The following is a 10,000-nucleotide window of genomic DNA, read 5'->3' as shown; positions in this document are numbered from 1 at the left end:
TGCTTCGTAAAGCTGAAATCATATATAAACAGAGCCTTTACTAAGCTCTCCTTGCACACCGGACACTCTTTAAACATCTCGTTCAGCTGCAACTGCTTCACACACCGGCCGCAAAAGGCATGGGAGCAATTTACGATGACCGGCGTAACGTAGGGTTCCAAACAGATAGGACATTCTTCGCTCGGGAACTGTTCAAAAAGGGCCGGACCTGGAATAATAGCACGAAGCAAAGTTAGAACAGCGCAGCGAGATGGGCCACTGGGCACAGCAGCTCACAAAGAATTATCCTTATCAATCTGCACCTCTGTTCCTGAGATTGTATCGCATCACCGGCGCTGACTCACTCGCTTTCTTCGAGTCAGTAGAACCGTTTAAATGGCCTTTTCGTTCCATTTTTACTGATCGTACCGGGAATTTTTATTTGCGACCAGTAATAAACAACACATTTTTGACTCGAACCCGCCGAATGACGTCACGCACGTCATCAACCCCGTCAAGGGTTAACGAGGGTCCCTGTGCAAAAGATACCCAACAAAGAGACCAAAGCGCATGGCCGATAAGTGGAACAACGAAGAAGAAAAACATTCTTTCCTTAAACGGGTAGCGGTATTCCGGCCACCAAACATCGATATTCGATTCATTTACCATCCGTGAAATACGTTGCCCGCAACAGCACCGGTCGGAGAGAACCATGGCTTCCATATCCGCCAGCGAGAAGCCGCAGATGCAGCAGATCGACCTCAACACACTCAATCTTCAGCAGTTGACTCAGTTGAAAAACCAGCTGGATAGTGTAGGGAGAAATTACCGGCCCGTGTGTGGGAGTAGAGGTTCCCGGTCTCGACTAACGATCCTTTTTCGCTTTCAGGAGTTGCAATTATTCCAAGAATCGCTCAACACGATGAAGATGGCACGCTCAAAGTACTCCGCTTCGAAGGAGGCTCTGGAGAGCTTCAAACCCGACTGGAATGGTAAACAGATTCTGGTGCCGCTGACTGGGTAAGTGCATGGCCGATGCACGGCCGATACATCCGTTCCGTATCGCCGACTATAGAGTTTTTATGCCTTTGCCAATGAACAGGAGCATGTACGTCCCGGGTACGATCAAAGATGCGAGCAATGTCATTATCGAGGTCGGAACTGGATATTACGTGGAAAATGTAAGTTTGTCCCGGCGCTTTTTACCATCGCTCGGCTAATGAACATGGTGCTTTGTACATTGCAGGACGTGGACAGCGCAAAGGCATTCTTCAAGCGGCGAGTAGAGTACGTGCAGACGCAGATCGAGAAAATTGAGCAGCTCGGGATGGAGAAGTCGAACATACGAGACGCCATTCGGGAGGTGATGGAGATGAAGCTCGCTCAGTTAAGCAAAGAGATGCAAAAGAAACGCGAAACTGAATAGTGAATCGACTCTCCCGTTTTCGCCCGTTTATTTAAAATCGTACATCCTCATCCCGCGGTAGACTTTCGACCTAACCATGTCGCCGAATGTAAGTTCTGTCCATCGTTGACCGTCGTGGGCTGGCTTACACCCAAAAGCGTTCACTAGGAACGTGCTGTTGTCACAGGCCGACCACCCGGTGGCGCTCGGCATTGCATTTACGCGAAAATAAACTAACCAACAACAAAAAGAAAAGGGACGAACACTTTCGTACGCAATGCTCTGCGACAGAGAGAGGAGGGGGCTATTCATGGACTCAGCGTTTCCTTCAGCTCCCCGCCTTCCAGCAACTCCTTGATAATGTCTAGCCCACCGATAAGCTCACCGCTGACGTAGACTTGCGGATAGGTAGGCCAATTCGAGAACGTCTTCAATCCCTGCCTCACAGCTTCGTCAGTAAGTATGTCGAAAGTGTCGTACTCAACGCTGGAAGATGGCGACGAGATGAGAAGCATAAATTAGCATACGAACGATTCAATTACAATTACAATGACTCCACGCGCTCACCCTGTATCGTTGATGATCGCTATCAGCTGCTTGGAGAACCCGCAACGAGGCGTATTCCGATCTCCTTTCATGAAGATCATTACTTTCGACCGATTTATGAGTTGCTTTAGACGCTCCTCCAGATTACCGGAACTGGTACTATTGCTCGAGCCCACTGCGGCCGCCGAAGCGCCGGCATACTTTCGCACCTTCGACGAAAGGGCACCGACATCCACCCCGTCGATACGGTCGATGGCGGTTCCGGCGCGGAAGAACAGCACCGTCGGTACTGAGTCAATCTGGTGGTGCATCGATACCTCGGACAGATCTTCGGCCGGCACATCCAGAAACTGTACGGACGCTAGTTCCGGTTGCTTTGCGAGCTCCTGCATGACGTCGGAAATTTGCCGGCACTGCTCAGCCCATTCCGCCGAGAACAAAACGACCGAAACGGTGGCAGCGCTGTGGTGGATAATTGCGATAAGCGGGGCTATGAACGGTGGCTTAACATGCCGGATTCTGGAAGCTTACCCAATCAGCTGCTTGTACTGCTCCTCACTGGCGATCTTTGTAATACCCATCTTGGATGAACGACGGAACGAGGGAACGAGGAAATTGAAGCAGGATCCGCGATTCGTCTCCGACCGACCGAGCGCACGGGGTTGTTGTGAAAGAAAGTGTCCTTCCTCCCCTACCCGACCCCCCTTACCACTCTGCCCGAACCGATCAGCAAAATCGAATTTGTACCCGATCGGAAACTGTCAAAATCGGACGAAATCGCCAGGGGTTTGCTGTTCGGGTGTTTACTTTTTTGTTCCACAAAGTTTGTTCCTTCGATTTTACCTTCCGTTTATCGCACATTTTAATTATTTTAAAACCTGAGCCAACCTGAACTTTCCGCTACTTCATTGTCAGCAAAGTCCAAATTCCAGGTGGTGCCTGGTTGCGGACAGGAGACTTTCGCAAGATCGATTGCGTAACTGGACGCGTTAATCAACATCACCGCCGACTCCAGTAATTCCATCTTCCAAAGCCGTTTCGGGTCACGAGAGAAAGGATGTTGAAAAACGCTGTTGCCTTGGTTACTGGTGGTGCCTCGGGGCTTGGACGGGCGACAGTGGAACGTTTTGCCCGTGCCGGATATAACGTTCTGCTGTGCGATCTACCCACTTCGAAGGGTAACGAGGTGGCGAAGGAGATCGGTGACAACGTTGTGTACGTGCCGGTTGACGTGCTTTCGGAGAAGGATGTTACCGGTGCCCTGGATCTGGCCAAAAGCAAATTTGGCCGTCTGGATGTATCGGTGAATTGTGCTGGTATTGCCGTTGCCGTGAAGACGTACAACTTTAACAAGAAGGTGGCCCACAAGCTGGAGGACTTTCAGCGTGTGCTGCTGGTTAACACGGCGGGAACATTCAACGTGATCCGCCTGTCCGCCGGTCTGATGGGTGAGAACGAACCCAATGTCGATGGTCAGCGTGGTGTGATTGTGAACACGGCCTCGGTCGCAGCCTATGATGGACAGATTGGTCAGGCTGCGTATTCCGCATCGAAAGCCGCTGTCGTTGGAATGACTCTTCCAATTGCCCGGGATCTTAGTACACAGGGCATCCGGATCGTAACGATCGCCCCGGGGCTATTCAATACGCCCATGTTGCAAGCACTCCCGGAGAAGGTTCGTGCGTTCCTGGCAAAGACTATTCCGTTCCCGCAGCGACTCGGTGAACCGTCGGAGTACGCACAGCTGGTGCAAGCGATCGTCGACAATCCGCTGCTCAACGGTGAGGTCATCCGTCTCGATGGTGCTCTCCGTATGATGCCCTAACCGGCTCGACATCCGACTTGCCGATCGAACTCTTCCATTTATACACCAACGGATGCATTTATCATATGTACCTCTAGCTGGAAAAAGGGGAGCAGCACAAAACTGAAATCGTCACACGATAAATCAGATTGCAACAATCATTTGTACTGGCTTTTCTGGCTGTAAAGAATAAAGTAAAACTTTGTATTACAGAAACGATGGCTTTATTAACGTTCATTCAGGTACCATATCACTTCTCGATAACGATTTCATTGGACGCAAAACGATCGTGGACTAGCTTTTCACAAAGTGGCAAATTCTTCAGTTTGTTCACCTTCGCGTTGAATCGCGTTCCTTTGCCATTGCCTTTCCCTTCGAGAATGTTGCACACCTCCGGCCCGAGCGCTGCAATATCCTCCGCTTTACCTTGCATTACCAGCTGCCCTTTGCCACTATTGTCTGCCTCTGCGTTTGTGAGAAAAAGGAAGCAATCCGGCAACTTTACCATCCGGAGAAATGTATTGATAAAGTCCGAGTCGGGACCGTCACAACGATGAAGCGCAAAGTACTTTGGGGCCACCGGCTGTTGGTTCAACTTTTCCGCCTCTAGTGTGGCCAGCTCGGTGGACAGTTTCTTTGCAACACGCTGAGTGGAGCGCACGGTCGACTGTAGTTTTCTTACGAGATCCACGTGGGAACTGGCGCCTCCATTTAGCAAACCATTGAATTGAACCTCTCGTTCGTAGCATTCAGTCAGCTTGCGGAGAACTCGACCGCCCACGAGGAAGTGCACCAGGCACTTGTTCTTCGCTTTCTCCACGCTGAGTAGCTTGATCGTTTGCAGCTGCCCAAGGTTGCGCACATGTGTTCCACAGCACATGTTGCTTTCCACACCCTCGATCGTAACCACCCGCAGTGGTCCGGAAACATCTTCCGGCAGACCTCTGGTGGCGCGAGTAACATCCGACCTCAACGCAGGGTCATCTGCTTCGTAGACTTTGACTCCGACGGGGGTGCAATCGACGATAAGCTGATTGCAGATCTTTTCTACCCGTGCCAGCTGCTCCACGGTAACGTCCTTGGCATCGAGGTCGATGTAGCTGCTCTCACTACCCAACCACCAGGATTTCGTGTTGTACTTGAGCTCGCGGTCAAAGATCGCAGTTATGAGATGCTGGCCCGAATGCTGCTGCATGTGATCAAAGCGGCGATCCCAGTCCACACGTTGGACCACTTCATCCCCCGCTTGGAATGGTGCCGTGTCTTCGTCACTGTCGAAGAAATGGATCGCCTGGGCGCCTTTCCGTACAACCGATTTTACCTTGCGATCTCCCACCAGTCCGTGGTCATATGGTTGCCCCCCTCCCTCCGGGAAGAGAATCGTATCTTCAAAGATAACTGCATACCCGCCATCACTTTTCTCACACTGAACCACCTTCGTGCTGAACTCTCGCAGAAAACTATCCTCCTGGCATTTGAAAACCATTTTTCTCCCTTTTAAGCGAATCCTTTGCCCGCAGATTAGGACACCTATCCAAGTTGTCGCGATACCGGCGTATCATGGGGTTGGCGCAAAAGTAACCCAGAACGGTCTTCGATAAAGTTGAACATGTTTCAACGTATTTGCGGTGGAGTGTAAAGTACATAAAAATGTGCAAAAATAGTTCAAAATGTTCAATTTAAAAGGCTCAAAGCAAAACTGGAAATGTATCGAATAAACTCAAGCTGAAACCGAGAACGGCAAATATACTGCGACTCTTTTTCACCGAGCAAGGGAAGTTGCCAAAACTGTCAAACGGCCTGCGGTTGCTTCTTTCTTTCTCGTGTTTTGCCGTAAGCAGGTCGCTCGTGCGTTCAGGAAATCGGTGGAAAAATACCGAAAATCTCCCATCCAGCCTTACTATGGACAAGACTTTTGTGCTCGCACGTGTGACGAAGGTTCTGGGCCGCACCGGATCGCAGGGACAGTGTACCCAGGTCAAGGTGGAGTTCATTTCCGAGCAGAACCGACAGATTATCCGCAACGTCAAGGGTCCCGTCCGCGAGGGCGATGTGCTTACCCTGCTGGAATCCGAACGTGAGGCCAGACGTCTTCGGTAAATTCGCTGCAACTTCGATGCGCTCTTTCCAACGGAATTCCCATCTCCAGGTAAGCAGGATGTGACCAATCCTTCTATCCAGCGTCCCCCGGCCGCCCCTTGTTCGTACCGATAGTAATGATTTGTCCCGTTTTCTAGGTTATGTGTGCGCTGGCTGGCGAAGCGGGTACGATTAGCGAGGAATAAAGATGTACAGAAGGAACATCGTTGCAAGTCGCTAATCCGTGGAAGCCGCTACATATTGATAGGAGAACCATGGGTTTGGAAATAAATAACAAGAAGTGAAAGCTCGAAACTCCCAGAAATTCTTTGATCATTGATCTTTTGTCCGAATGCAACGAACGATCGTGCACTGTTTCAAACATTTCCGCTGGTAGTATCATGCCGTTCAATACATGAGAATATCCGCTCGTAAAAGATGGATATGCATGCTTTTGTAATTTTGTTCTCTTTGTTGAATGTCTATCCGCTTATCAAGAGTATGGATACATAGCTGAACGTGAGCTCAAAATTATGTTTTGTCCGCAGTTCAATAAAAGGTAGCGGATAAAATTTACTTAAAGATTTCCATCAAATAACGGACTTGCGTTTCGAAAACGTGTACCCCTGCAGACGCATTTCGTGTGCGTACACGGTTTACGCGAGTGTTTGTTCAGGCGTACTTGGTTGTGTGCGACCGTTTTGCTACGAGGCACTGAAACGAACGAGGAAGGAATTGTAAACAAACCGATTTTGGAAGGATAAGCGTGGTAGATTAATTCGGTTTTTAATCCTTAACTTGGTACAGATACAACTGAAAATAGTTCAAATGGCGGTGTCTTTGGAAAGAGCAACTACCAGCAAATAAAACATCCACAATATAACAAACGCCGCTGGAGATTCGCTTCTTTGGTGGCTGTTTCAAAAGGATCACTTTCTCCGTAATAGATTTATCTTAAAAGAAGCAATCATGAATCCTATGACGTAAGTAGCTTATCAAACCTGACGATAGCATCAGCAATTAGCACGGGTTCATGGGTATTTTCAGGAACATGAAAAATGTGCTGAAGCTGAGCGACCAGGATCTGAAGCTAGGTGGCAAAAACTCTTGGCACGATCAGTACCGCGACAGTGCGTGGATCTTCGTCGGTGGCTTGCCTTATGATCTCACCGAAGGAGATGTAATATGCGTATTCTCCCAGTACGGCGAGATTGTTAATATTAATCTGGTACGCGATAAGGTGTCGGGCCAGTCAAAAGGATTTTGTTTCATCTGCTACGAAGACCAACGTTCAACCGTTTTGGCCGTCGATAATCTGAATGGTATCAAATTGGTCGGCAAAACGCTGCGAGTGGATCACGTAAAGGATTACAGGCCACCAAAGGAAGATGAAAATACCGACGCCGAGACGAAACAGTTGTACATGGAAGGTTGTGCCCCGAAAGTGCAGAGTCCGCGGCAATCAAGTACGAAAAGTAAAACATCCAGTAAAACGGAATCAGATACAAAACGATCGCATTCGCATAAAGAACGGTCCGCCAAAAAAGAAAAACGATAGAAGAAAATAAAAGCTTTTTAAGCAAAATAAATAAACTGTATTCGATTATTTTGATCACTTCCATTTGGCTTTCGCATGAAAATTCAGCAATGGGTGCTGGGAAATGAGTCATTCCGATGATGGCTGGCTACGGAATCGAATTGCGTTTACCAAACTATTCCTTAAACGGCGACATAATGGCCCAATGAAAGGGTGCTTGATGAACCATGTCATTTTACAACTCTACCGAATCAAATGTTGGGATTCATTAATTTTTATTAGAAGACATAAGAACGTTCATACAGAAGGATATCCCTATTGAACCAAAAGTTTGCTCAGGTCCGAGACTTGGCGGCTAGGGCATCGAGCAGCCTGAAGCTCGTCTCGTAGCGACGTTCCTTATATTGCTTACGATGCGCGATCCAGGACTTACGCAGATGCTTCCATTTTATCAGATGTTCCTCCAGCAACTCTTCCTTCCCCATTGTTCCCGTATTAATTTTGAACTCGGTAGCGGGTTGAACGGTTTGCTGGTCGTACGGTTCCATGTCACCCGCACTTTCCGGGAGAGGCATTTCGCGAATCTCATTCACCAGACCCTTCAGGAACTTTTCCACTATTTCCGGGTTGTATTCTCGCTTGAACACCATCACTTTCGAAGAGTCTGCTGCGGTCTCTTGTCCGCGAACGGTCGGATTGTTCTTGTACCATGCACGGCACATCGCGTACAGTGAAGATGTTTCTTTAAATCGGCTCAGATCAATGTGCCGATCGAAAAACTTCATAATGTACGGCTGAGGAACCGCTGGAGCCTTTTGCTCTCGTCTGCGTTTCGTGGTTTCCCGCGCAGAATCTGCACTATCGTCCATTTCTTCGGTAGATTCGTCCGTTGAGTGGTGGGCCGTCTTCAGGGCTCCCTTCAGGCGACCTCGGGCCATATCTACGTTTTCCAACGATTCCTTCTTGCCTGTTAGGGACGAGAAAGTGTTGGATTGGTTATTGTCCCCGTCCTTGAGCTGTTTAGGCAGTTTTGCTTACGTTTATCGCTGGAATTTAACAGCGTTCGTCTTCTGGGCAGCATTTTCGTTTTCTTCGGTTGTTCAGCGGCGTTCGACAAATGTTTGGGCGAAATACGGCGAATTAAAAAACGGGCTTGCGTTGCGAGTCCACACACATCCGCCACAGCAACTGCAACAGTCAGAGCGAACCCTACCAACAAACAGCTCCTTAACAAGCCTCCTTATTCAGGCGTTATTTAGGCGTCTGTCTGTTGGTGGGGTTGTTTATGAATTCATCGCTAAAAATACGCATCTTCTCCAGGCGCGCTCCTCTTGCTTTATCTCTGAGCAATTAATTTTCCATTTTCGGAGAGCGCTGGGCCTTCGTGGCCTGACCCTCGGTGTTCCTTTTCTGTGATCGTGGCCGCTGAAACATGCAGTGATCATGTGAAATGATCAAACTGCACTGTGATTGAACGCGAATCGATGCGGTGCGGCCTCTACACGGTCCTTTGCTGATCCCGACGAATCGAATCGCGCGTGAGGAAAATGAGTACCCGGCCCAGCCCAGCTCCATTCAAACGATCGATCGATGGTCTGTTCAACGTGTGGCTTAATTTGCGGAATCAAGGGCACGAAAAACCGCTCCGAAATGCACTCTATAACGTGCTGGTGGTCGGCGTGATCGCCGTGGTCATCGGAGTAACGCTGGTGCTGGCCCCGTTCTTCAAACCCCTGCTTTGGGCGTTCCTGTTTGGTGCCGTGTTATTTCCAGCGAAAAAGCGGCTCTCCGAGGCGCTGAAAGGATGGATCGAACGGATCGAAAAGGACGACAAGTACCTGTTGCTCGGTGTGCTCGGTGCACCGGCGTGCTGGGTCGATTCGCTGGGCGAATTCCTGACCGGCTGGCTGCGGGATCATCTCAAAATCATTGGCATCGGCTTCGGAGGACTCGTGCTGCTGCGCTTCATCCTCTGGCTTACACCGTCCGAGGTGTTCTTTTCGATATGGAACTTTGTCGTTTGGAATCACTCGCTGTTCCGGTCACTACTGAGCTCGCTGTCCCTTCACATGGTGGTCGTCATACTGCTCCTGTACGTAATCAGCGTATACTTCCTGTGGACGCCCGACCACTCTACCCCGTTCCTGGTGATTGGCCAGTTCCTGTGGATGGTGATTGTAGGGTACGGTAGCAGCTTTCTCGGTGCGCTGCAAGTGCCCGTCTTCCTGGCCCTGCTCACATACGGTGCCATCGGTCTGGCCTACAATATGCAGAAGGACGATCGCAACGTTCGGTTTATCGACAAATGGCACAGCCTCCTTGATGTTACCAGCTACCGGTTGGATTCATCCATCGCGATCAATGCACCGGCCACAGGCAGTGTGGACACATCTAGAATCGAGGAAATCAAATCCAAGCTGCAGCTCGACGTAACGGCAACACCTCAGCTATCCAGTACGATGAACGAAACGCCGATAGCTGGCACCACGTATCCTGCAAGCATCCTCAACAAAGTGGAAGTTCTCGAAAGCGACGTCTACTTCCGGCTGCTGTTTTACGCCTGTGGTGCCACGCTCGTTTGGACGCATACGTGGCTGCTGTTTTTGGGCGCTATTCCAATGTGCATCCACATCGTGCGTCGATTGGCCGA

General features: G+C 49.6%; 9 protein-coding genes across 10 annotated transcripts in view; 5 read left to right on the top strand and 4 right to left on the bottom strand.

The window, feature by feature from the left end:
- The window catches only part of LOC126573143 (uncharacterized), a 197,868-nt gene that overhangs the window by 36,948 nt on the left and 150,920 nt on the right, over window positions 1-10,000 (bottom strand). The window lies entirely within an intron of this gene.
- LOC126573140 (probable prefoldin subunit 5) lies at window positions 539-1,430 on the top strand. Its single transcript, XM_050233028.1, has 4 exons — window positions 539-793; window positions 869-999; window positions 1,082-1,160; window positions 1,226-1,430. Exons 1-4 carry the CDS (start codon window positions 692-694, stop codon window positions 1,403-1,405), a joined length of 492 nt encoding a protein of 163 aa, XP_050088985.1. The 5' UTR covers window positions 539-691; the 3' UTR covers window positions 1,406-1,430.
- On the bottom strand, window positions 1,399-2,626 carry LOC126573136 (glutaredoxin 3). The gene is made up of 3 exons (XM_050233024.1): window positions 2,462-2,626; window positions 1,952-2,392; window positions 1,399-1,870 (listed from the first exon to the last, which is right to left on the bottom strand). Exons 1-3 carry the CDS (start codon window positions 2,509-2,511, stop codon window positions 1,693-1,695), a joined length of 669 nt encoding a protein of 222 aa, XP_050088981.1. The 5' UTR covers window positions 2,512-2,626; the 3' UTR covers window positions 1,399-1,692.
- LOC126573134 (3-hydroxyacyl-CoA dehydrogenase type-2) lies at window positions 2,716-3,944 on the top strand. The gene has a single exon (XM_050233022.1). It carries the CDS (start codon window positions 2,988-2,990, stop codon window positions 3,753-3,755), a length of 768 nt encoding a protein of 255 aa, XP_050088979.1. The 5' UTR covers window positions 2,716-2,987; the 3' UTR covers window positions 3,756-3,944.
- LOC126573128 (alanyl-tRNA editing protein Aarsd1) lies at window positions 3,942-5,379 on the bottom strand. The gene has a single exon (XM_050233014.1). It carries the CDS (start codon window positions 5,218-5,220, stop codon window positions 3,985-3,987), a length of 1,236 nt encoding a protein of 411 aa, XP_050088971.1. The 5' UTR covers window positions 5,221-5,379; the 3' UTR covers window positions 3,942-3,984.
- On the top strand, window positions 5,548-6,128 carry LOC126573145 (40S ribosomal protein S28). Its single transcript, XM_050233036.1, has 2 exons — window positions 5,548-5,883; window positions 5,972-6,128. Exon 1 carries the CDS (start codon window positions 5,637-5,639, stop codon window positions 5,832-5,834), a length of 198 nt encoding a protein of 65 aa, XP_050088993.1. The 5' UTR covers window positions 5,548-5,636; the 3' UTR covers window positions 5,835-5,883; window positions 5,972-6,128.
- On the top strand, window positions 6,523-7,392 carry LOC126573139 (RNA-binding motif protein, X-linked 2). Its single transcript, XM_050233026.1, has 2 exons — window positions 6,523-6,796; window positions 6,861-7,392. The coding sequence occupies exons 1-2, from the start codon at window positions 6,783-6,785 to the stop codon at window positions 7,369-7,371; spliced, it is 525 nt and encodes a 174-aa protein (XP_050088983.1). The 5' UTR covers window positions 6,523-6,782; the 3' UTR covers window positions 7,372-7,392.
- LOC126573135 (protein lin-37 homolog) lies at window positions 7,609-8,450 on the bottom strand. Its single transcript, XM_050233023.1, has 2 exons — window positions 8,389-8,450; window positions 7,609-8,317 (listed from the first exon to the last, which is right to left on the bottom strand). Exons 1-2 carry the CDS (start codon window positions 8,429-8,431, stop codon window positions 7,686-7,688), a joined length of 675 nt encoding a protein of 224 aa, XP_050088980.1. The 5' UTR covers window positions 8,432-8,450; the 3' UTR covers window positions 7,609-7,685.
- Window positions 8,645-10,000, top strand: part of LOC126573122 (transmembrane protein 245) — a 5,075-nt gene continuing 3,719 nt past the window's right edge. For both annotated transcript variants that reach the window (XM_050233007.1, XM_050233006.1), the window contains exon 1: window positions 8,645-10,000. This exon is cut by the window's right edge and continues 347 nt beyond it. In XM_050233007.1, the coding sequence (XP_050088964.1) occupies window positions 8,898-10,000 (1,103 nt within the window). In that variant the 5' untranslated portion in view covers window positions 8,645-8,897.

Source organism: Anopheles aquasalis, chromosome 2 (genome assembly GCF_943734665.1).
Source record: "Anopheles aquasalis chromosome 2, idAnoAquaMG_Q_19, whole genome shotgun sequence".
Taxonomy (NCBI): Eukaryota; Metazoa; Arthropoda; class Insecta; order Diptera; family Culicidae; genus Anopheles; species Anopheles aquasalis.
Note: the sequence above shows the minus strand (reverse complement) of the source record. Positions and strands in the feature narration are given on the sequence as shown.